This window comes from Trachypithecus francoisi, unplaced genomic scaffold (assembly GCF_009764315.1).
Source record: "Trachypithecus francoisi isolate TF-2019V2 unplaced genomic scaffold, Tfra_2.0 Lachesis_group12, whole genome shotgun sequence".
NCBI lineage: Eukaryota > Metazoa > Chordata > Mammalia > Primates > Cercopithecidae > Trachypithecus > Trachypithecus francoisi.
The window spans coordinates 23,637,203-23,662,620 of NW_022681457.1; the positions used below are offsets into that span (position 1 = coordinate 23,637,203).

Sequence of the window (25,418 nt, forward strand, 5' to 3'; positions counted from 1 at the left end):
TTTTTCCCTCACCAGATTTTTAAATCAGTTGGTATTATCATAATTGGCTTTTTAAGATGAATAGATTAAATATTTAAAATGGCACATATGCCTTGATACACATATGCCTTGATATTTATATGATTTGTAAGTCCACAAATTATAATGGTCACTTGAAACTAAATCTAACATGTTCATTATCTTGAATGTGGTGATGGGTTCACAGGTATAAATACCCATCTGGCAAAACCTATCAAATTGTACACTTTAAATTTGGGCAGTTTATTTTATATCAATTATACTTCAATAAGGATTTTTTAAAACTATTTATGTTTGTATTAGATAGACCCTCTGTAGCTGCTCTCTTCTATAAAGTATACTCAAATACAAGCAAACACCCAGGAAAGGTTAACATGAATAAAGTAAATTTGTTTTAAGTGGGAGAATTTTTCAAAAACCAAGTTCACAGTTTCTTGGCAACTGGGAGCATTATATTATCTATTCTGAATGGATGGCCTATACTTCTCATTAAAGATGGCCCACGCAGGCTCCTCTCTTTCCTCAAACAAGGTCTAGTTCATGAGACCTTGATTTGGTCAGGGAACATGTTTCCTTTCTAAACAGCTTCTACTTCACATTGGACTGGTTCTGGTTGTGGCTGATAAGTACAAATGCGTGATGAGGCAGCAGCAGCCTGTGACCCACAGGAGGCCTTGAGAAGACAGGCCTGTTTTCGTGGGATATTTTGAGACCATGGAACAGGGTAACACTACATCAGCGCTTTTCCAAACAATGCCCTTTCCACTCGTGAGAGTCTTCGCATTCCGCAAATTGGCCTTTCATGGTTTTAATACTATCCTCATGGTAAGGTTAGGACATGCCAGATTTTGCTTCCAAAGATAGAGTCGAATAATGTTTTGGCATGGCAAGATTTATGATTCTATTAATAGGATGAGCATCAACTATATCTCCTTTCTGGTTCTCCTTTTAGGCCAGTTCCTTCTCGTACCCTCCCTGCTCTGCAAGTGGGAGCAGAAGAGAGCAGAGAGTTAATGCCTGCTTTTCCCCATGCAATAAAGTACGGAGGAACTGCTGCACTAGCTTTGTTATTCTTTCCTTCTCAAGAACTGGGTTCACCCACTTCCCCACATGGCCATTCTACCCAAGGGATATGGCATTCTCCCTTTGACAACTGGGTCTTCCTGGAGCCTTTCTTCTCAAATAGGAAGCCCTGCTATTTCCACGCCTCCTCCTCTACAGCCAATGTTCTAAATAATGCATACTGTGCTTCTGTAAAGCACTTACATAATACATCTCCCCACGATGTTCTAGCCACGCCGTGATATTTCTGTCATGATTATCTGCACATTTAGTGGTATCTCCTGATTTGCAGAGTAGCAAATGGAAACCAGGAACTTAGATCACTTCCATCCGAGCAGATATCGTCTTGCTGGAATTTAATAGAAATTGCTTTGTAATATTAGAGCTTAATGACAATGCTTTTAATTAAAAGTATATTTGTTAGGGCCTTTCAAACAGTATTTAGAGGCTTAGAAAGTTCACCTTCAATCCAGGGAGGTAACTAGTTCTTTTTTTATTGAGTGACAGAAGTGGTCTTGTGTGCCATCTATTGGAATACAGGAAACTAATCAACTCAGACCACATTTCCTGGATATACACTTTTCCTCTTTGTGTTTCATTCACAGACAATGAAACTGTGTTCATTGGCCTAAAGTAACAGTGAATGATCATGCTGAGAGGAAAAACAGCCTTCACTGAAGTTACTTCAATTCCTTGTAAAATACCAACTTCTAACTTACATTGGACAAAACTGTGTGCCAAGCCCTGTGCCAAATGATTTACAGGGTTTATTTCAATTAATCTTCACAACACTAAGTAAATATTATTATCTCCAATTCATAGATGACACGGTAAAAGTTTGGTTTAAGTAATTTACACACGGTTTCATATAGCCAGGAAATTGGAATCAGCACTCAAACCGAAGTGCATCCATATCCAAAACCCATGTTCTTTTTTTTTTTCTTTTTCTTTTTTTTTTTTTTTTTTTTTTTTTGAGGCGGAGTCTTGCTCTGCCACCCAGGCTGGAGTGCAGTGGCCGGCTCTCAGCTCACTGCAAGCTCCGCCTCCCGGGTTCACGCCATTCTCCTGTCTCAGCCTCCCGAGTAGCTGGGACTACAGGCGCCCGCCTCGTCGCCCGGCTAGTTTTTTGTATTTTTTAGTAGAGACGGGGTTTCACCGTATTAGCTAGGCTGGTCTCGATCTCCTGACCTCGTGATCCGCCCGTCTCGGCCTCCCAAAGTGCTGGGATTACAGGCTTGAGCCACCGCGCCCGGCCCTTTTTTTTTTTCTTGAGACAGAATTTTGCTCCGTTGCCCAGGCTGGAGTGTAACGGCACAATCTATGCTCACTGCAACCTCCGCCTCCCAGGTTCAAACAATTCTCCTGCCTCAGCCTCCCAAGTAGCTGGAATTACAGGTGCCTGCCACCATGCCTGGCTAATTTTTTGTATTTTTAGTAGAGATGGGGTTTCATTATGTTGGCCAGGCTGGTCTTGAACTCCTGACCTCGTGATCCACTCACCTCGCTCTCCCAAAGTGCTGGGATTACAGGCGTGAGCCACCATGCCCAGCCCAAAACCCATGTTCTTTACCACTGTTATTCTGGATGTAGCTCATCTACATGAACACACAAACCACCAAGATATACTAGAAAATAAACAGCAGCTTGCAAATTAGGCATTTAAACATTTTCTTGGCTCACAGAATCAGCTTCAAATGGCAATTCAAAAGTCACCTTCTCCAAGAAGGGTTCATTCTTCCTTTCTCCTTTCCCCGTAACCATTCTTTATGCCACTGGTCCTTAGTCTTTAGAATGTCAGAATTAAAAAAGCCTTAGGGGCTGGGCGCAGTGGCTCACACCTGTAATCCCAGCACTTGGAGGCTGAGGCTGGCAGATCACCTGAGGTCAACAGTTCAAGACCAGCCTGGCCAATATGGTGAAACCCTGTCTCTACTAAAAATATAAAAATTAGCCAGGTGTGGTGGCAGACACCTGTAATCCCAGCTACTCGGGAGACTGAGGCAAGAGAATCGCTTGAACCTGGAAGGCGGAGGCTGCAGTGAGCCAGGATCGCACCACTGTACTCCGGCCTGGGTGACAGAGTGACACTCCATCTCAAAAGAATAAAAGAAAAAGCCTTAAACCATTGCTTCATTGTACAGATAAAGGAACAAAGGTTCAGAGGCTGGCTTGACCTTCCAGTAGCACACAGGCCTGGACCAGAAGAAGGAATGGAACTGACATCTTGGGGGGAACACAAGCACTCTACCATCCGCCTGGTGGGCTGGACTAATCCTTCCCCTCGTTTAACTCTTCTCCTAGCTGAAACCTTGAGGGAATCACCACCCCTGACTTCTTTCTTTTGAGTCCAAGGTTACTCTGCTCCTCAATTTCTCCCTCATATCAAATTTACTAACCAATGTCAGTATTTGACTTTCTTTGTGACAGGGGATCTCCGGTAACCCATTCTAAGAGTTAATGATGAGGCAGCATGGGATAGGAACTGAGGGTGGAAGGACTGTCTGGGTTTAAATCTTGGCTCCTCCCCCTGCTAGCTGTGTAACCTGGGTCAAGTCCTTAAACCTCTATGTGCCTCAGTTTCCTCCTCTATGAATGGTGATAATAATAATATCTATCTCAGAGAGTTAGTATAAGGATTAAATGAGTAAATATTCATAAAGGAGTAGCACACAAGCACTGTAGAAGTATTTAAGTTAAAGAATAAATAATTTGGCTATAATGTCTATTTAACAGAAACGGAAACAGAGGCTCAGAGAGGTTACATGACTTGGCTTTACTCAGTGCTCTTTTCGGTACACTGCTTTCTTTTTTTTTTTCTTTTCTTTTCTTTTTTTTTTTTTTTGAGACGGAGTCTTGCTCTGTCACCCAGGCTGGAGTGCAGTGGCATGATATCTCGGCGCACTGCAAGTTCTGCCTCCTGGGTTCACACCATTCTCCTGCCTCAGCCTCCCGAGTTGCTGAGATTACAGGTGCCCGCCACCACGCCCGGCTAATTTTTTTGTATTTTTAGTAGAGATGGGGTTTCACCGTGTTAGCCAGGATGGTCTCCATCTCCTGACCTCGTGATCCACGCGCCTCAGCTTCCCAAAGTGCCAGGATTACAGGCGTGAGCCACCGCGCCCAGCCAGTACACTGCTTTCTAATGCATGGTCCTGTCTGTGCTCACTGAGAACTAGATTCCAATGAGAAGACTTCAAGGGGTCTTGGATGCTGTTGGAAATACTGTTCCCTCATCTCCTTCTGGGCCTGTTATGAAGTCGTTGTGATGTGAGCAAATAAGAGTGAAGATGTCAGCCAGGCATAGTGGCTCATGCCTGTAATCCCAGCACTTTGAAAGGCCGAGGCAGGAGGATCACCTGAGTCCAGGAGTTTGAGGCCAGCCTGGGCAATATGGCAAGACCTCATCTCTCCAGAATTTAAAAAATTATCTAGACATGGTGGCGCACACATGCAGTCCCAGATACTCAGGAGGCTGAAGTTGAAGGACTGCTTGAGTCTGGGAAGTCAGGGCTGCAGTAAGGTGGTGTTCGTGCCACTGCACTCCAACCTGGGCAACACAGCAAGACCCTATCTAAAAAAATAAGTAAATAAATGAGAGTGAAGATGTCAAATCCAATCAGCAAACAGAATCTAAAAATGCTGACTAAACACTAATATTTATTTCCCTTTGATCTCAATTAAATGAGCTAGTTAATTCCCTGCGTGCACACTCTCCTGTCTCTTTCACTAGTTTCACAGTAAAGTTTATAGCTATGTAAAACTGCATTATCGTGTATCTACCCTCTGTGCACATGTTGGGTAGGATATTTTAAGGGCCACCTCCTTTATATTCAAAGCAGCTTGTACCGCTCATGGTCACTACCTGTTTGCTTTGAGATTGGCTGGAAATTTCTAGAGATTCTTTACTGGTTAGATCAAGGAGATTCAGTAGACAAAGCAGGCAGAGGCCTCTGCCGTCAGCAGCCCAGCTCAGGATGCCCGTTGTTCCAGGTTAATGGGGTTGACCTGAGGAACTCCAGCCACGAAGAAGCCATCACAGCCCTGAGGCAGACCCCCCAGAAGGTGCAGCTGGTGGTGTATAGAGATGAGGCACACTACCGGGATGAGGAGAACTTGGAGATGTTCCCTGTGGATCTGCAGAAGAAAGCTGGCCGGGGCCTGGGCCTGAGCATTGTTGGGAAACGGTAAAGACATGCTGTGCGAGTCGGGATCTGCCTTTTTCATCCAGAGCTCTGATGCCTGTGAACACTGAAAGAGAAAGCCTAATGTACAGTAGTGATGGGATTTCTAAAACTGAGATATTTGTGAACATTTGACAACATGGGTCATATTTCTGAGCAAGGTCTTACCAAAAAAATTGTCATATCAATATAGAATTTCGCCAGGCGCGGTGGCTCAAGCCTGTAATCCCAGCACTTTGGGAGGCCGAGATGGGCGGATCACAAGGTCAGGAGATCAAGACCATCCTGGCTAACACGGTGAAACCCCGTCTCTACTAAAAAATACAAAAAACTAGCCGGGCGAGGTGGCGGGTGCCTGTAGTCCCAACTACTCGGGAGGCTGAGACAGGAGAATGGCGTAAATCCGGGAGGCCGAGCTTGCAGTGAGCCGAGATCCGGCCACTGCACTCCAGCCTGGGCGACAGAGCGAGACTCCGTCTCAAAAAAAAAAAAAAAAAAAAAAGAATTCCAAGCCCAATCAACCCAGACTGTCATATTTCTGTACAGAGTAAGAACAGCTAGCCAGGTTCTTTCACTCGGAATTACTAAGATCTGCGTTTTGCAGAGGTTAATTAAAGCAGCCATACCCAAGAAATACCTGGTATCAAGAATGAGATTTATCCAGTGTTGGGTCAAGAACATTGCTTCGGCATGGAAATTAACACGGAACATTACTTTGTGTCATACTGTTAATTTCATACTATGTTGAAACTAGTTGAGTAAACATAGTTAAGAGATAAACATAATTCTTCATGATAGTAGTTTTCTATTAGGAAAAATGTCCTGCCAGGCACAGTGGCATGTACCTGTTGTCCCAGCTATATGGGAAGATCACTTTAGGCCAGGAGTTTGAGGCCATAGTGTGCTATGATCATGGCTGTGAATAGCCACTGCATTTGAGCCTCTTAGGAAACATAACAAGACCCCATCTGTAAATTAAAAAAAAAAAAAAGAAGAAGAAAGAAAGAAAAGAAAACAAAAGGAAAAAAGAAAGAAAGATGTCCCCAAAGTAATAGGTTGCACCAAAAATGTAGGTAGGCAGATCCTAGTGGCCAGGCTACCCTTTTGAAATATATGTTGCTGCCGGATGCAGTGGCTCATGCCTGTAGTTCCAGCACTTTGGGAGGCCGAGGCAGTCGGATCACCTGAGGTCAGGAGTTCAAGACCAGCCTGACCAATATGGTGAAACCCCATCTCTACTAAAAAATCCAAAAAAATTAGCCAGGCGTGGTGGCAGGTGCCTGTAATCCTAGCTACTCAGGAGGCTGAGGCAGGAGAATTGCTTGAACCCAGGAGGCACAGTTTTCAGTGAGCCGAGATCATGCCATTGCATTCCAGCCTGGGCAACAAGAGCTAAATTCCATCTCAAAAATAAACAAATAAATAAATAATAAATAAATAAAAAGAAATACATGTTGCCTAGGCCAGGCATAGTGGCTCACGTCTGTAATCCCAACACTTTGGGAGGCTGAGGTGGGGAGATCACTTGAGGTGAGGAGTTCAAGATCAGTCTGGCAACATAGCAAGACTTGTCTCTAAAAAAATTTTTTAAATAAAGAAAAATGAAGTCTATACTGCTTAACAGTAGTTTGTTCCAGGATGATATTACTAAGTTTTTCTTGCAGTGAATTGGAAAGGTAAGTAATAGCTTGAAACAAAGCCTGGCTTCCATGGTTTACTGGCTTTTAGGTATCTAGTATATGTTTATCCCAACACGACTATAGGATTTCCAGGTAATATCCTAATATGGCCTTAAAGTGTATCAACCATCTTGTTAAGGAAGAAATTAAGTTGGTTTTATGCATGTTATGTTATATGCCCTCACAGACCTCTGGTGACTAGCCTAGTGCTTTTGTTCAATAGTCCAAGCTGTTATTAAAATAAAAATATTAGCTACAATTTTTGAGTACTGATTTTGAGCCAAGTATTGTGCTGTCATAATCTTTTTTTTTTTTTTTTACTTCAGCACCATAAAACCATCACTCTGAAAATGCATTACCAAACAAAAAAAGCTGAGTCTCTTACATTTCTAAACAAAAATCAGTGCACATCTGGATGCAGAGCAACTGACAGAGCCAGTGTTGAAGTTTGCTTTCTTGTTTTGATGCATATGTATACCTGGTGCAGTTTCATTTAGAGTAATGTTTTTTGCTTTTAGTGAACATCAGTATTTCAGGTTGAGTTTGTAAGAAGCATTTACATTCCTTAGCACAAAAACTTGCATTGTAAAGGATGTGTAGTTCTCAAAAGTCACAATTTTCTTTGACTAACAATTCCATCACTAGGACTTTATCTTAAAGATATACTTACAGATATTCATTGCTTGTTGTTTGCAATAGTTAAAGAATGAAAATAACCTGTATGTCCATCAGTAAGCTACTGGTAAGTGAAATTGTGAAACATCATAGAATAGTATGTAGCCGTTTAAAAAATGAGGAAGTTCCAAGTGCTGATAAAGACGAATTGCCAAGGTGTGAAAGAAACAAAAAGAAAATAAAACCGGAAGAAGAAAGGAGTATATGTGTGTGTATCGTGTCACACACACACGTATTATGCATGGAAATATTAGGTTGTGCCAATACTGCACTGCTGTATGGTATTAACAGAAATGGAAGCGGAGTGTTTATTTCTGACATCGTGAAAGGCGGAGCCGCAGACCTGGATGGGAGACTGATTCAGGGAGATCAGATCTTATCTGTGAATGGGGAGGACGTGAGAAATGCCTCACAGGAGACAGTGGCCACCATCCTAAAGGTGAGTTGCTAGGCTGCTTTTTACTCAGCTGGCACGACCGAAGTCCAGTGGGAACTGTTCCAGTCTAGCTTGATTATAAAATGGGTTAGATTTTATGCTAACTCTAGTTTTTACTGGAAATTTAATCTCTGATTATTTTAAATGAGCAGGAATAGCTTTAAAAAGAAAGTTCTGTTATATTGACTAACAGAATGAAAGGGAACCTGCTTTGGGATTTCACAAGCAAGTTCTTCATACTTGTGAACATTCTGAGTTATCCATGACTGTTCTCTAAATGCGTTTGATGAGATGGGCCCTCCAGGAGCCACAGAATTCATCCTTCTCTCTCTAGGGCTATGCCTGTTGCTTTCATTACCCTTTTATAATTCATGGCTGCAGGGAGAGGCTCTGTTAAGATATTTCAGAATATAAATGCTACTACTTTTCATTTCTGTTCTTTTCTTGCCTTTCCAAGTGTGCACAGGGGCTTGTGCAGCTAGAGATTGGAAGACTCCGAGCTGGTTCCTGGACCTCCGCAAGGAAGACATCACAGAACAGTCAGGTTGTCGATGGCTTCTCATCAGACTGACTCACTCTTCTGCCCCCATTGGGAGAAAGCTCCCCATTTAATAAATGATTGTTTGGAAATAATATCTAATGTACAGCATATTCACAGCACCAAGTTTAGTGAATTTTCATGTGTTTGAAATAAAAATGAAAGGCGGGATGGAAATTCATTAATCCCTAGATTTTTCTCTCTATTGCTTGCAAATGTTTTCTTAGAACCACTTTTCTCTCTCACTATTAGTTTTATATCGCCTATGCACGCATGTACACAGCTGTGTTTACTTAAAAAAAAGGCAACATCTGGTGGCAATTTGACCCTCATTAGCACAACATTGTTCTATTCATTCAATTAAATATTGCTATAAAGTTAACTTGTGACTAGCCACTCACACATGCTGAGGGCAATTAATGGCATATTCCTAGGAGAACCAAGTGTGGGGGTTTTTCCTGTGGGAGGGAGGCCTTAGTGGGTGATATTTTGTGGGTTAGCAAACATCTTATATTTATTTGCAAGGCTGATGTAAGTGCCTTTTTTTTTTTTTAGCAAAGTATATTTAACTATATTTTTTTCATTGTAATGGCTGACAAAATCAAGATGGTAGACTGTATGGTTAGCCCCATGTGGTACATAATGAGACTATAGAAACTGATATGTGACCCCTTAGTCTCCTCTCTGGGTTATGGATAGGCCACCTTAGTTTTGAGGTTAAAAGCATGACTTTTGGTCCCCTGCCTGGTTGCCTTATTTCTGAAGCCTCTCCAAGGCCTTTGTTCAGAAGATGCTCTGATCTTACAGTTAGCCCACAGGTACTTCTGGAAAGCTATTAGCCGCCTCCTGTTCCTCACTGGTGTTAAAAAATGAGTGAGGAAAATACCATTGTTCAGATAGGCTTACAAACTAGCTGGCTTATCTTAGGGAATCTTCAAAGCAGTCAAACCCAGTAAACACCATATTAAGTTTGAAACCCTTTTTTTTTTTTCATTTCTGGCTTACATAATGGGCAGCAAATATCTAAGACATAGTGCTGCTGTAGGATTCCATGAGTTAATAGTTAGTGATGATATTGACCAGACTTCTATCAACAAACAAAACAGTTGTCTAGCCAGGATTCTTCCTTAATGGAAGACTCATCTTTGTTGAATGATTTCATTAAAGCCTTATTGTATACAGAAGAATGAGAATGAAGCTATCCAGAGGAGCTTCCACTGAATCTCACTCCAGATGGAGTTTGGCAAAAAGAAGGAAAAGGCATCTCAGACAGGGAAAATAGCATACACAAAGGCACAAAGAGGTAACAGGAGTTTGTGTGATTTAAGAAAAGTTTGGACTGATCAATAGGTAAGGTAGTGGATAGAACTGGATTTCTGTCCCTCTTGAGGAGTGTATGTGAGCATCTTCATAATTATTTATTTATTTATTTATTTTTGAGATGAAGTCTCGCTCTGTTGCCCAGGTTGGAGCACAGTGCAATCTTGGCTTACTGTAATCTCTGCCTCCTGGGTTCAAGTGGGTCTCCTGCCTCAGCCTCTCAAGTAGCTGGGACTACAGGTGCCTGCCACCACATCCAGCTAATTTTTGTATGTTTAGTAGAGACAGGGTTTTGAAACATCATGGTCAGGCTGGTCTCGAACTCCTGATCTCAGGTGATCCACCCACCTCAGCCTCCCAAAGTATTGGGACTACAGGCATGAGCCATTGCGCCCAGGTGCATCTTCGTAATTTTTAAGTTCACACTTAAAGACAGAACTACCAAATTTAGAAGCTGCATCATTAAAGATCAAAAAAAAAAAAAACAACCTATCGCCATCACTTACCTGCTTACCTGGTATATGAATGTGAGCTGTCATATTTTAGAAACCTGGGACAAATCAAATGCTTTGCCCTACTCTTCTTGCACAGAATTTTAATTTCAGAGGGTAGGAGTTTAATTCAATTTTTAAAAACAGTAAACATATCATCACCTTGGTTAAAATTATGGGTGAGATAGAAGAGTTTGCCCTATTTGGCTAATTAGAAGAAGGCTGGTAGCCGACTGTGAAAAGGAAATGTCTTCCCATCATGATGAGTTGAAGACTGACCCTGGTGGGCAAAAACAAGATTCCACTGCCAAACATTTTTACATCCAGACCTGTTTAAAAAATCAGGATCTTATAGGAACACAGATTTCCTTCTGAATAGTTACAGAATAGGGAGATAAATGCCTTCTTTTGAGCGCTAAGGAGAATACGCTGTTGACTTAATTCATAGAAAGTGAGTTCATTAACAGAGAAATAACCTCTAGCTTTGGGGCCACCAAGCGTCTTTTTTTAAAGTAACTTTCCCCACAAACTAGGAAGAAATTTCCTTACCCTGCAGAGGGAGAAATTCTTGCGAGATCTTTTCCTTAGCTAACTAAGGCAACACAGCCAGGCAAAGTGTACTTTTATAAACGTCTTGGGGCCGGGCGTGGTGGCTCACACCTGTAATCCCAGCACTTTGGGAGGTCGAGGTGGGCAGATCACTTGAGGGCCAGAGTTCAAGACCAGCCTGGCCAAAGAGCCTGGTGAAACCCTGTCTGTACTAAAGATATAAAAATTAGCCAGGCATGGTGGTGGGCTCCTGTAATCCCAACTACTCAGGAGGCTGAGGCAGGAGAATCACTTAAATCTGGGAGGCGGAGTTTGCAGTGAGCTGAAACTGTGCCACTGCACTCCAGCCTGGGTGACAGAGGGAGACTCCTCAAAAATTATAATACAATACGATAAAGGTCTTGGCAAACACATCTTTCTGAAATTTTTTAAAGACAAAAGTTATAATATGCTGCACTTCCTCAGTTCTGAGTACTTATCTATTGTAGTACCATTTATTTAAATCATATCCTTTAAGGAAAAATATAAAAACACTCTTTTAAATGTATATAGCCACTGTGAAGTATATTGAGATCTGCAACTTACTTTGAAATGAATTTAAAAAAAGAAATAGATGAGTGATGAATAGATAAATAACTGTGATAAAGGAAACATAGCAAAATACTAATTGTGAAATCTAGGTGCTATTTATATGGACATCTATTGTATAATTCAACTTTTCTATATATTTGAGGGTTTTCATATTTTAGGAATCAAAGTATTAAACAAAACTTTCATCAGAGAGTTAAGAAAATGTACCAAATTATATTTTTTGAATTGATGACAGTGATCTTAGGCTTAGCTTAAAGTTTTGATGCAGAATAATTCATTAGAAAAAATTATTCATTATATGCAATACTGTTGTCTACATAGAGAAGGCCCTTCACTATGTATACAATTTTTGTTGAATAGCCACTAGCCTTAAAAGACTACATAGTATTAACCTCACATATTCATTTAAATGAATAAAGGGACAAGTAATGGAGGTCTAGCAGATTGGACTAAATTATTACAGATTCTAGGAAAATATTTGAGAAAAAAATGTTATATATCCCTAAAACAAGCCTTTTTAAAAACCCTTCAGATTTGCTGCTTTTTTCCCCACAATTGAGGGTTCTATTTCGGCAGGTTTCTGCTAATCAAGGTCTTATTATACTTGTTTTAGCAAAATACATAATACATTTTGGGTAATAAGGGAATACCCAAATACATTTTGGGTAATAAGGTTGACTGTAACCCCAAATGAAACAAAGTGCCCATTAGCTGACTATATATACATAAACACTATGTGGCAACCTAGGAAAATGGTTTTGATTTTATGTGGAGCAAGAACAGCTAAAATGATTGCATGTTCTCCATCTTGGTGATTGAAACCATACACAAAAGCACATATAATGGAGAAAGCAATGGGGGAAATGTCTAAATGGGATTGGGTTGAAGCAGTAAGAGAATAAGTGTGGGTGATTTTTGTTTTCTTTCTTGGCCTCTTCATGATTTTCTGTTAGATGGTTACGGTGACATCAGTAATTGGCACACTAATGGATAAGTACACATTTTAGGGGCCAAGTCAGCGTCTGCACACAGGTGACCCCTGGGTCTTTCTTTCAGGGCAGTCAACAGAGCGCACACAGCAGCTGTCATCCCTCCTTCACTCCTGTCATCACTGGCCTGCAAAACCTGGTTGGCACAAAAAGAGTTTCAGATCTTTCCCAGAAAAATTCAGGTATTACACAGACACACACACCCACAGCAAAACTATCCTGTTACCCAAATTAAATATATATATATATATATTTTTTTAAAGTCCTCTTTAATTTAAATGTTTTTTAATTTTTTGAGCTTGGTTGCATAAGCTGAGCTTTCTGAAAGGCCTGTTCTGAAGGTAAGAAAGCCATAGAGATTCCTTCAGTGGTGGCCAGGCATGGTGGCTCACGCCTGTAATCCCAGCACTTTGGGAGGGCCATGGCAGGCGGATTGCCTGAGGTCAGGAGTTCGAGACCAACCTGGCCAACATGGCGAAACCCCGTCTCTATTAATACAAAAAAATTAGCCGGGTGTGGTGGCACATGCCTGTAGTCCCAGCTACTTGGGAGGCTGAGGCAGGAGAATTGGTTGAACCTGGAGGGGTGGTAGAGGTTGCAGTGAGCCGAGATGGTGCCACTGCACTCCAGCTTGGGTGACAGAGCAACACTCCGTCTCAAGAAAAAAAAAAAAAGAAATTCCTTCAGTGGCACAACACAAAGCACCTGAAAAACGGAAAAGCAGAAAGCTGGAGTGCATCATAAAGTAAAATTATTTACAAAGAGAAAATTAACAAATTACAGGTCACTGGAGAAAGGTGAGAAGTGTGTATACCTTCTATGGGAAAATTGGGCCAGTTAAAAAGAAAAACAAGTGTGTATATCCTTGGGGACAGGATGGGACAAGGGGTCCTTTTAAGTCTTTTGTTGAACGGAGGGTTATCTTTGATTAAGGTAGGAAAAAATGTACAATGAAACAAGCCAGGCGCGGTGGCTCAAGCCTGTAATCCCAGCACTTTGGGAGGCCAAGACGGGCGGATCACGAGGTCAGGAGATCGAGACCACACTGGCTAACACGGTGAAACCCCGTCTCTACTAAAAAAAAAATACAAAAAAACAAGCTGGGCGAGGTGGCGGGCGCCTATAGTCCCAGCTACTCGGGAGGCTGAGGCAGGAGAATGGCGTGAACCCAGGAGGCAGAGCTTGCAGTGAGCTGAGATCCGGCCACTGCACTCCAGCCTGGGCGACAGAGCAAGACTCCGTCTCAAAAAAAAAAAAAAAGAAACACAAATGACTCGGCCGGGCGTGGTGGCTCATGCCTGTAGTCCTAGCACTTTGGGAGGCCAACGCGGGCGGATCACCTGAGGTCAGGAGTTCAAGACCAGCCTGGCTAACATGGAGAAACCTCGCCTCTACTAAAAATACAAAAATTAGCCGGGCATGGTGGCACATGCCTGTAATCACAGCTACTCGGGAGGCTGAGGCAGGAGAATCGCTTGAACCCAAGAGGCAGAGATGGCAGTGAGCTGAGATCGAACCACTGCACTCCAGCCTGGGTGACAGAGTGAGACTCCATCTAAAAAAAAACAAAACAAAACACAAATGACTCATCCTCCAAGCATTTACTCACCATGTTCCAGGCAGCTGCTGCTATATAGCCTATCAACTTTTGTCAGACCAAATGATTATGGCCACATCAGTCTCACACAGAGAGCACTTCTTAAAAGTAGAGGACACAGCAGGCCGGGTACGGTGGCTCACGCCTGTAATCCCAACACTTTGGGAGGCTGAGGCAGGTGGATCACTTGAGGTCAAGAGTTTGAGACCAGCCTGGCCAACTTGGTGAAACTCGGTCTCTACTAAAAATACAAAAATTGGCCGGGCATGGTGGCGGGCGCCTGTAATCCCAGCTGTTTGGAGGCAGAGGCAGGAGAATTGCTTGTATCTGGGAGGCAGAGGTTGCAGTAAGCTGAGATGGTGCCACTGCACTCCAGCCTGGGTGACAAAGCGAGACTCTGTCTCAAAAGAAAAAAAAAGAGGACATGGCCTCTGGTGACTTGGCTACCAGCTTGGATGCTGAGGAAGGTTGTACAATACCTGCTTGCTTTAGTGTCTTATCTTGAAAGACCAAGAAAATGAAACCATTTTTCATGGGACAATATTATATCCTAAATATATTATTTTTTAATGTTCAAAAGTTAATTGTGTTGCTTCTTTATAGGCACAGATATGGAACCAAGGACTGTTGAGATAAAAAGGGTAAGTCAGTCATTTTGCTATATATGTTTTTCTGGTTTGTGTTGGATTTGCATTAAATGTACATTTTGCCCAATACAATTTATTGGATTGTAAGTGTGCTCTTTCAAGTTACTGAGATAAAAATGTGGTCTAAATAACATCAATAAATAGACTTAGAAAAGTGCAGTAGAGCACAGAGATGACCTCTATGAATTTTTTGGCAAATCTCATCCACTGTATTCTGTGCCTGTGTGTAAGTTTTATTTTTTTTTTCAATCTTAGTCTTTTAACCTGTACATGTAAAGTTTTATAAAACAAAAATGATATGTGGCACATACTAAATAGTATTTTTTGACAGCATGTGGCATGATTTTTATGGATTTCATAGTACTCCAACATATGAATGTGCTATAAGTTTCTTTTCTTTTTTTTTTTTTTGAGACGGAGTCTTGCCCTGTCGCCCAGGCTGGAGTGCAGTGGCCGGATCTCAGCTCACTGCAAGCTCCGCCTCCCGGGTTCACGCCATTCTCCTGCCTCAGCCTCCCGAGTAGCTGGGACTACAGGCGCCCGCCACCTCGCCCGGCTAGTTTTTTGTATTTTTTTTAGTAGAGACGGGGTTTCACCGTGTTAGCCAGGATGGTCTCGATCTCCTGACCTCGTGATGCGCCCGTCTCGGCCTCCCAAAGTGCTGGATTACAGGCTTGAGCCACCGCGCCCGGCCTTTTTTTTTTTTTTTTTTTTGAGACAGTGTCTTGCTCTGTCACCCAGGCTGGAGTGCAGTGGCGTGATCTCAGCTCACTGCAAGCTTCGCCTCCCAGGTTCACACCATTCTCCTGCCTCAGCCTCCCGACTAGCTAGGACTACAGGCGCCCGCTACCACACCTGGCTAATTTTTTGTGTTTTTAGTAGAGACAGAATTTCACTGTGTTAGCCAGGATGATTTCGATCTCCTGACCTCGTGATCTGCCCGCCTCAGCCTCCCAGAGTGCTGAGATTACAGGAGTAAGCCACTGCACCCAGCCAAACATGCTATAAGTTTCTTAACCAGTTTCCTATTATTGAACAATTAGCATATTTCTCAATTTTTGGTATCTTTTATAGTAAAACATCTTTATATTTTTGCCCATATCATGAGTAATTTCCTCAGGATTAATTCCTAGAAATGAAATTTCGGGGTCAAAAGCCAAGCTTGTTATTAGAGACTTTTATACATGTTGCTAAATTCCCCTTTTGAGAAGATTGTATCAGATGTATTTCAGTTCATAAATTTGTTGAACCCTGATTTTCAGACTCCTGTGTGATGATATCTAATGAAAGTAGACTCTTTTTTTCTTTTTCTTTTTCCTTTTGAGATGGAGTCACTGTGTCGCCCAGGCTGGAATGCAGTGGCGCGATCTCAGCTCAGTGCAACCTCCACCTCCAGGGTTCAAGCAATTTTCGTGCCTCAGTCTCCCAAGTAGCTGAGACTACAGGCATGCACCACCACGCCTGGCTAATTTTTGTATTTTCTGTAGAGGCACAGTTTCTCCATGTTGGCCTGGCTAGTCTCCAACTCCTGCCCTCAAGTGATCCAACCTCCTCAGCCTTCTGAAGTGCTGGGATTATAGGCATGAGCCACAAGCCCCGGCCAAAAGTAGGCTTTTATTTTGCTCACTTTGACCTAAATGAGGGGTTCAAGAACAAATAATGACCCTGTTGTAATCATGGTAATCCACTGCAGTAAAGTGATATCCAGCATAGCTTACTTCTCTAGATTTAATGATACCTCTGTTTGAAGGCATTCTACCATGTATTAGCTGCATTAGTTTGCTAGATCTGCAGTTACCAAACACCACAGACTGGATGGCTTAAACAACGGGAATTTATTTTCTCGCAGTTCTGAAGGCTAGATCCAAGATGAAGGTGTCTGCAAGTTTGGTTTTTCCTGAGGCCCCCCTCCTTGGAATGCAGATGTCCGCTTTTTTGCTGTAGCCTCATGTGGCCTTTTTTGTATGTCACTCATCATCCCTGGTGCCTCTCCTATGTCCTAATCTTTTCTTATAAGGACACCAGTCACATTGGACTAGGGCTCACCCTGGCCTCATTTTAAAGGCCCTATCTCCAAGTACAGTCACATTTTGAGGCCCTGGTACTTGGGGCTTCAACATGTGATTCTTAGGGGGACACAATTCAGCCTGTACATTAGCTGTACAGCTGGGTGTGGTGGCTCATACCTGTAATCCCAGCATTGTGGGAGGCCGAGGTGGGAGGATCACTGAACCCAGTAGTTTGAGACCAGCCTGGGCAATATGGGGAAACTCTGTCTCTACAGATAATTTTTTTTTAAATTAGCCAGGCTTGGTGGTGCATGCCTGTGGTCTATTTGGGAGGCTGAAGTGGGAGGATCGCTTGAACTCAGGAGGTTGAGGCTGCAGTGAGCCGTGATCATGCCACCGCACTCCAGCCTGGGCGACAGAGTAAAACCCTGTCTCAAAAAAAAAAAAAAAAAGCCATTAGCTCTATAATAGTTAGCAAGTCAACCTCAACCTCAATTTTCGCGTCTGTAGAATGGGGGTGATAACACCAACTTACCTCAAAGGTAAATATTGTTGTGTGGATTAAGTGAGGTAATGAATGTAATATCTTTAGCATAGTACCTAGTGCATCAGGAATGCCCAGGAAGTGGCTCTGTTGTTATTAGCTACAGCTTTGACTAAATCTGCCTTATTTGTTCCCAGTATTTTTCCACCAGAGTAGCAACTCAAATGTTCCTGTGATGGGGAAGTTAAATGTACCAACAGTATAGATAATTATGGATAAATTAAGGAAACATCATGATGGATTTAAACAAAGCCAAAAAATTATTGCGTACATTTCTCCCCTAAGATTTCAAAAATAATATTATTTTATATTTCCTTAGTCATTTCAGCCACTTGTTTTTACAGGCTTTTGTAATAAAGCCTGCTCCTACCTACCCTATTCTACCACACGTGATCCAAGCAGAAATTTCTTTCTTTTTTTTCTGAGAGAGTCTCGCTCTGTTGCCCAGGCTGGAGTGCAATGGTGCAATCTCGGCTCACCGAAACCTCCACCTCCCAGGTTCAAGTCATTGTCCTCCCTCAGCCTCCCAAGTAATTGGGATTACAGATGCATGCCACCATGCCCAGCTAATTTTTTGTATTTTCTGCTTTTCTTCTCTTTCCCTCTTTTTCCTGATTCTTCTGCCTAGAAGGATGGAATTTCTATGTGAATGTTAGCATTCACCCTACCTTTCCAGCTCCTTGACTGGGAATCGCCCTCAGGGTAAAGCTACCAGGAAAAAAATAAAACTGGGAATTTCCCCTCACTGCTGTCGTTTCTCCAAGTTTTGACTCTCCACCACACTTTATTTGGTTTCTTTTTGTTTCAGAGGCCCCAGGTAGTTGTTTTTTACATTTTGACTAGACATCTTGATTGTAACTGGCAGGAGAGAGATGCTGTCACGTGTCTGTGCTACCATGCCAGAACTGGGACTTGTCATTTGTTCTTTTAGTGTTTTTAAAAATATTAACCCTATGATACTAATGTGGGAAAAGACTGAACTAGAGCCAAGTCTCTTCACCAGAGTCCATCTTGGGGAACATTTTCAGCCACATTTTATGTCTCTCTTCAAACTGTTGTCACTACAGTGGGTGTCCTCTCAGATCCTTTGTTTTAACGCAGTCTTTTATTTATTTATTTATTTATTATTTTTGAGATGGAGTCTCGCTCTGTCACCCAGGCTGGAGTGCAGTGGCCAGATCTCAGCTCACTGCAAGCTCCGCCTCCCGGGTTCACGCCATTCTCCTGCCTCAGCCTCCCGAGTAGCTGGGACTACAGGCGCCGCCACCTCGCCCGGCTAGTTTTTTGTATTTTTAGTAGAGATGGGGTTTCACCGTGTTAGCCAGGGTGGTCTCGATCTCCTGACCTCATGATCCGCCCATCTCGGCCTCCCAAAGTGCTGGGATTACAGGCTTGAGCCACCGCGCCCGGCCAGCGCAGTCTTTTAAAGCCAAATGTGTTTGTTCACACCCAGAAGAGCATAGTATGTGTGGCAGTTTAATCATAAACACCATATGAGAATATACTTGCCAAGTCTGCATCAGAATTGGCCACTAAACTAAGCAGCTGCATAGGGCGTTGTGTGTGTGTGTGTGTGTGTGTGTGTGTGTGTGTGTATGTTTAATTTACTCCTGCTATTGCCTTTTATTGAGCCTTTTCTGTAGGCCATGAGTGTGCTATACCATCTCATTTAATGCTCAGACCAACACTGTCAGGTATGTAGTATTCTTCTCATTTTACACATAGAGATGGAGGCTTTAAGAGGTAGTCAGCCTAAATAACAAACAGAGAGGCTCTCTAAAAGAAAATGGTGTTTATTCAGGAATGGGAATATGCGGGCCATAGTAGACTACGTGCATATTCAGGCAGGTAAGGAAAATGAAAGTTTTCAGAGGACAAAATGAAGAATATATAACTATTTTGAGATAATTATCCTTGGCTACAAAGATTAATAACAGGGGTGACACACAGCCCAAGGCTGGACAGGCATTTGCTGGACAAATGCACTTGTAGAAGTGTTTTTTTATGTAAGGTTGTGACGTTCTTCCTGCAGGGTTGTGGTTTTTGCAGTCTTTTGTGATAATTTTTGTTATCAGGCATACAAGCCTGAGAATCCTTTCTTCATAGCCTTTCCTGGCTCTATTGGTAAGGATTTTTTTTTTTTTTTTTTAACACAAGTGACTCCATTTTGATTCTGACAATTTTCACAAGGTTAAGTAACTTCCCCCAAGACCCCACAACTAATTAAGAGCTAGAGCTGGGGCCGGGCAGGGTGGCTCACACCTGTAATCCCAGCACTCTGAGAGACCAAGGCAGGTGGATCACCTGAGGTCAGGAGTTCAAGACCAGCCGGGCCAACATGGTGAAGCCCTGTCTCTACTAAAAATACAAAAAATTAGCCAAACGTGATGGCGTGCACCTGTAATCCTAGCTACTCAGGAGGCTGAGGTGGGAAAATTGCTTGAACCTGGGAGGCAGAAGTTGCAGTGACCTGAGATCGTGCCATTGCACTCCAGTCTGGACAACAAGAGCGAAACTTTGTTTCAAAAAAAAAAAAAAAGTACTAGAGCTGTCTACTGCGAAGTCTCCACATTTAACTCCTGTGTTATCTTGGCCTCCTACCTCATGGAGGGATTTTGTTCAACAGCTATCTGGGGATAGTCAGTTTGTGGCTCTTTATTAAAAATATAAGCATTATGTTTTCTTTCTCTTTTAGGAGCTCAGTGATGCCCTTGGAATCAGTATTGCTGGAGGAAGAGGAAGTCCCTTAGGAGATATTCCTATATTTATTGCCATGATTCAGGCCAGTGGAGTGGCTGCACGGACACAGAAGCTTAAAGTAAACAAAAGATAACTGGTTGAAGGGCTAACAGCATGTGGTGGGGTGGGAGAGGAAGTTGCAGCCCTGGGCACCTTGTTTAGAATTGGAATTCCAATAGCCATCAGAGACCCAGGCTGAGGGCAAGATGCATTAAAGAAGCTTTATACCTTTAGAAATTCATTAGGTCCCCAGGCACGTAAAAATATTATTATTTGTATCAAAGCTTCTCAGTAAAAGAAGAAATTGCAGCTCCTTTGCAAACCCTCCTTTACGCTTTTAAGCACCTCATTTCACCCAAACTCAGCTCTCAACTGAGAGACATTTGACCTTAGAGTCTTCCCTCAATCAAAAGAATCACCATTTTTATGATTTCTCCCCCTTGTTTCCCCTTAATCTTAATTTCAGTAGAAAAATAAAGCAGAAAATATTTGGCTTCCTCATTAGAACTTTATTGAACAGTTAATGTGTACACCTCGCTATTACTGGCAATGGATATATGAACCACCACCATTACCAAAATACAAAAGTGGCCTACTATGCTTTTTAATAATCAGATCTGACCCCCTTCTTGTTGCTCTGATTTGTCTGTATTTGGGGAAAGCCAAAAAAATTCCTCATGCTTCTTGAACATGTATACACAGTAGTAACGCAGAATCCTCACAATAGCCACAAATGGGAAATAGGACTTGCAAAGAATTTTAAGCATTCTTCTCAAATTTAATTTTTCTTAATGATAGTGATTTTCTGTCACTTTTGTGCTTCCAGGTTGGGGATCGGATTGTCAGCATTAACGGGCAACCTTTGGATGGGCTGTCTCACGCGGATGTGGTTAATCTGCTGAAGAACGCCTTCGGGCGCATTATCCTGCAGGTATTGCGATCAATGGAGCACGCAGCTGTGCGAGGCAGATAAGTGGCACGCAAAAAAGATTGAGCGTCACTGGCAGTAGGCATCGCCACCCAGCAGGGTGCTTGCTGATGTGAATTATGAAGGTTGAAAGCAAGAAATTATTATTTTTATTCAGAAATTCTTTAATGCCACCCATACAGGCGGTGAGCATGATTATATGAAAGCATAACAAGGGGAGAAAAATTACTTTCTGCTTCACATGATAAATCAACACGGCTTTTAGCTTCCAGTGTTCTTTTGTAAATCAGAGTTTGTAAGGAATAAGAAATGATTTCTTTTCTTATGCCCAAAGACTGTTACTGAACTGCCCAAGTGCTGTTTCTTCTTTTCCTCTTACAGGAAGAGGAAAAATACAATGCCCTTTTTCTTGTAGCGTAGATTGCCAACACTGTTAAATTCTCACTGCATAGCAGTCGTCAACCAAGGCAGACAATCAGCTGTGGTCCCCAGCAGTATTGTTCTGAGGCACGAGGAAATATACCAAGATATAAAAGCAAAGTGTGCTGTTAATTACCCCTGCTTATATTTTAGCCCTTCAAATGTCTCTGAGATTGACACCATGCAGTGACTGAGAGGCAGCATAATGGCAGTGAGTTTCATTAATGAGTTTCTCCAGAAATGTATGCTAACCACACTTCTGCAGAGGTAATATAAAATGGTTTATAGGTGGCCAGGCGCGGTGGCGTATGCCTGGAATCCTAGCATTTTGGGAGGCTGAGGCAGGTGGATCACATGAGGTCAGGAGTTCAAGACCAGCCTGGACAACCTGGTGAAACCTCGTCTCTATTAAAAATACAAAAATTAGCCGGGGGTGGTGATGGGTGCCTGTAATCCCAGATACTCAGGAGGCTGAGGCAGGAGAATGACTTGAACCTGGGAGAAGGAGGTTGCAGTGAGCGGAGATGACTCCACTGTACTCCAGCCTGGGTAACAGAGTGAGACTGTCTCAAAAATAAAATAAAATAGTTTATAGATAAAAAGAATAAAGCCCACCATTTACTACCTTAGAGAGAGGGCCAGCCAGCCACTCATCATTCTAGCCTTAAAATAAGAAATTTGGGCTGGGTGCAGTGGCTCACACCTATAGTCCCAGCACTTTGGGAGGCTGAAGCAAGAGGATCACTTGAGGCCAGCAGTTCAAGACCAGCCTACGTCATAGCAAGACCCCACCTCTACAAAAAATTAAAATAAAGAAGTTAGCCTGGCGTGGTGGTGTGTGCCTGTAGTCCTAGCTACTCAAGAGACTGAAGTAGGTAGATGGCTTGAGCCCAAGAGTTGGAGGCTACAGTGAGCCACGATTGTGCCACTGCATTCCTGCCTGGGCAGCAGAGTGAGACCCTGGCCCAAAATAAATAAAAAATATATAGGAAGTTCGAATTGAAAAACCATTACATAGCTGGGCACAGTGGCTCATGCCTGTAATCCCAACACTTTGGGAGGCCAAGGCAGGAGAATTGCTTGAGCCTGGGAGTTTTGAGACCAGCCTGGTATGTGGTATGATACCCATCTCTACAAAAAAAAAATATATAGGCCGGGCGCGGTGGCTCAAGCCTGTAATCCCAGCACTTTGGGAGACTGAGACGGGCGGATCACGAGGTCAGGAGATCGAGACCATCCTGGCTAACATGGTGAAACCCCGTCTCTACTAAAAAAAATACAAAAAACTAGCCGGGCGAGGTGGTGGGCGCCTGTAGTCCCAGCTACTCGGGAGGCTGAGGCAGGAGAATGGCGTAAACCTGGGAGGCGGAGCTTGCAGTGAGCTGAGATCCGGCCACTGCACTCCAGCCTGGGCGACAGAGCGAGACTCCGTCTCAAAAAAATATAGATAGATAGATAGATAGATAGATAGATATTTAATAATAAAAAATAAAAATTAGAAAAAAAGAAAAACCATTACATTTGGGAGAAGCAATTAGTGGTGTTTAACATCTATAGTCTAAGTCCAAAGTGTCAAAACAGACATTTAAAAAGTAAGTGACTGATGTATACATATGTAACAAACCTGCACATTGTGCACATGTACCCTAAAACTTAAAGTATAATAATAATAATAATAAAATAAAATAAAATTTTAAAAGGTAAGTGGCTTTCAGTATGTATGAGGGGTATAATGAAAATCCTGTCAGTTTACTATCACACTGGTCTTTAAGTTAAAATTGTAAAGGAAAAGAAAAGAAAATCCTGTCACTAATTTCAAGGGAGTTTATGTGATAGGCCAAATATTATTAAATTATTTGGGTCCCTGATAGTCTGTTGAACACAAATCAAAACACTGTGTGGACTGGGCATAGAATCTGCTTCCCTCAACTCCTCATCCTCACTTTCAGTGGAAACCTGCATAGTTACCTGCATTCCTTCCACCCTACAAATCTTGCTTTCTGAAATGAAATGGGTGGCTGTGCTTGCTCATCCTTCACGTTATGCTGACCCCTAGAGGCAGTACAGTGCAGCTCTTCCGTGTGGAACCCAGGACCTTGAATTACAAAGACCTTAGGAGGAGCCTACTTCAAATGTAACTGACCAGAAAAAAAGTCTCTCCCTTAGCAACATCTTGTATTGATATTTGCACATAGTGATATAATTTTTTCAGCTCTGTCTTCCTCACAAATAAATAAGAAGACACAATTAGCCGGGTGTGGTAGCACATGCCTGTAATCCCAGCTACTCAGGAGGCTGAGGCAGGAGAATCGCTTAAACCCAGGAGGCAGAGGTTGCAGTGAGCCAAGATCACCCCATTGCACCCCAGCATGGGCAACAAGAGTCAGACTCCGTCTCAAAAAAAAAAAAGCACATAGAAACTAGCTGCTCGGAGGCTGAGGCAGGAAGATCACTTGAGCTTAAGAGTTTGAGGCTGCACGGCCGGGCACGGTGGCTCAAGCCTGTAATCCCAGCACTTTGGGAGGCCGAGACGGGTGGATCACGAGGTCAGGAGATCGAGACCATCCTGGCTAACACGGTGAAAGCCCGTCTCTACTAAAAAATACAAAAAACTAGCCGGGCGAGGTGGCAGGCGCCTGTAGTCCCAGCTACTCGGGAGGCTGAGGCAGGAGAATGGCGTAAACCCGGGAGGCGGAGCTTGCAGTGAGCCGAGATCTGGCCACTGCACTCCAGCCCGGGCGACAGAGCGAGACTCCGTCTCAAAAAAAAAAAAAAAAAAGAGTTTGAGGCTGCAGTGAGCTATGATCATAGCACCACACTCAGCACTGCACTCATAGTCACTCTGTCGCCCAGCTCTAAATAAGTAAATAATAACATTATGTAACTATAATGTCATAATAATAAAATCCAATATAACCAAACATTAATATGAATGAATTATTATTATTATTTTATTTTTTTGAGACGGAGTCTCACTCTGTTGTCCAGGCTGGAGTGCAGTGCAGCCTCTATCTCCCGGGTTCAAGCAAGTCTCCTGCCTCAGCCTCCCAAGTAGCTGGGACTACAGGCATGCACCCCCATGCCCGGCTAATTTTGTATTTTCAGTAGAGATGGGATTTCACCATGTTGGCCAGGCTGGTCTTAAACTCCTGACCTCAAGTGATCCACCTGCCTTGGCCTCCCAAAGTGCTGGAATTACAGGCATGAGCCACCACACCTGGCTGAATGAATTATTAGTAGCATGGGGATTTGTGGTGTTTTGGTAGAAGGAAAATGTGAGTTAAATCTTTATCTTCCGCAATAAGAAGTGATTAGATATCAAAAATTTTTAAATCAAGAAGTAGAAGTAAAACTGTTATTTAAGAATATGGAAGAACAGCCTGGCCAACATAGAGAAACCTTGTCTCTACTAAAAATACAAAAAAGTAGCCGGTCGTGGTGGTACACCTCTGTAATCCTGGCTACTCAGGAGGCTGAGGTGGGAGAATCGCTGGAACCCCAAGGGTAGAGGTTGTAGTGAGCCGAGATCTCGCCACTGCATTCTGGCCTGGGCAACGTGAACATGGAAGCAAATACTAGGAGAAACAGTTGAAAGTAGTTGCTTTTAGGGAATAAGAATCTGTGATGGGGGTAAAGGAGCAAGGACTCTTTCATTAAATACTATAGAATCATTTTGACTTTTAAAATTATATAAATGGGCCAGGCGCAGTGGCTCACACCCATAATCCCAGCACTTTGGGAGGTCAAGGCTGGCAGAATGCTTGAGCCCAGAAGTTTGAGACCAGCTTGGGCAACATGGTGAGACCCCGTCTCTACAAAAAAAATACAAAAATTAGTCATACATTGGCCGGGCGCGGTGGCTCAAGCCTGTAATCCCAGCACTTTGGGAGGCCGAGACGGGCGGATCACGAGGTCAGGAGATCGAGACCATCTGGCTAACATGGTGAAACCCCGTCTCTACTAAAAATACAAAAAACTAGCCGGGCGACATGGCGGGCGCCTGTA

At 42.8% G+C, this 25,418-nt stretch overlaps 1 protein-coding gene across 5 annotated transcripts in view; it reads left to right on the plus strand.

The window, feature by feature from the left end:
- PATJ (PATJ crumbs cell polarity complex component) overlaps window positions 1-25,418 on the plus strand; it is a 434,245-nt gene that overhangs the window by 377,511 nt on the left and 31,316 nt on the right. For all 5 annotated transcript variants that reach the window (XM_033225088.1, XM_033225091.1, XM_033225090.1 and 2 more), the window contains 7 exons: window positions 5,071-5,264; window positions 7,907-8,054; window positions 8,509-8,595; window positions 12,597-12,711; window positions 14,730-14,767; window positions 20,022-20,144; window positions 20,892-20,996. In XM_033225088.1, the coding sequence (XP_033080979.1) occupies window positions 5,071-5,264; window positions 7,907-8,054; window positions 8,509-8,595; window positions 12,597-12,711; window positions 14,730-14,767; window positions 20,022-20,144; window positions 20,892-20,996 (810 nt within the window). The remainder of the gene's footprint in view (window positions 1-5,070; window positions 5,265-7,906; window positions 8,055-8,508; window positions 8,596-12,596; window positions 12,712-14,729; window positions 14,768-20,021; window positions 20,145-20,891; window positions 20,997-25,418) is intronic.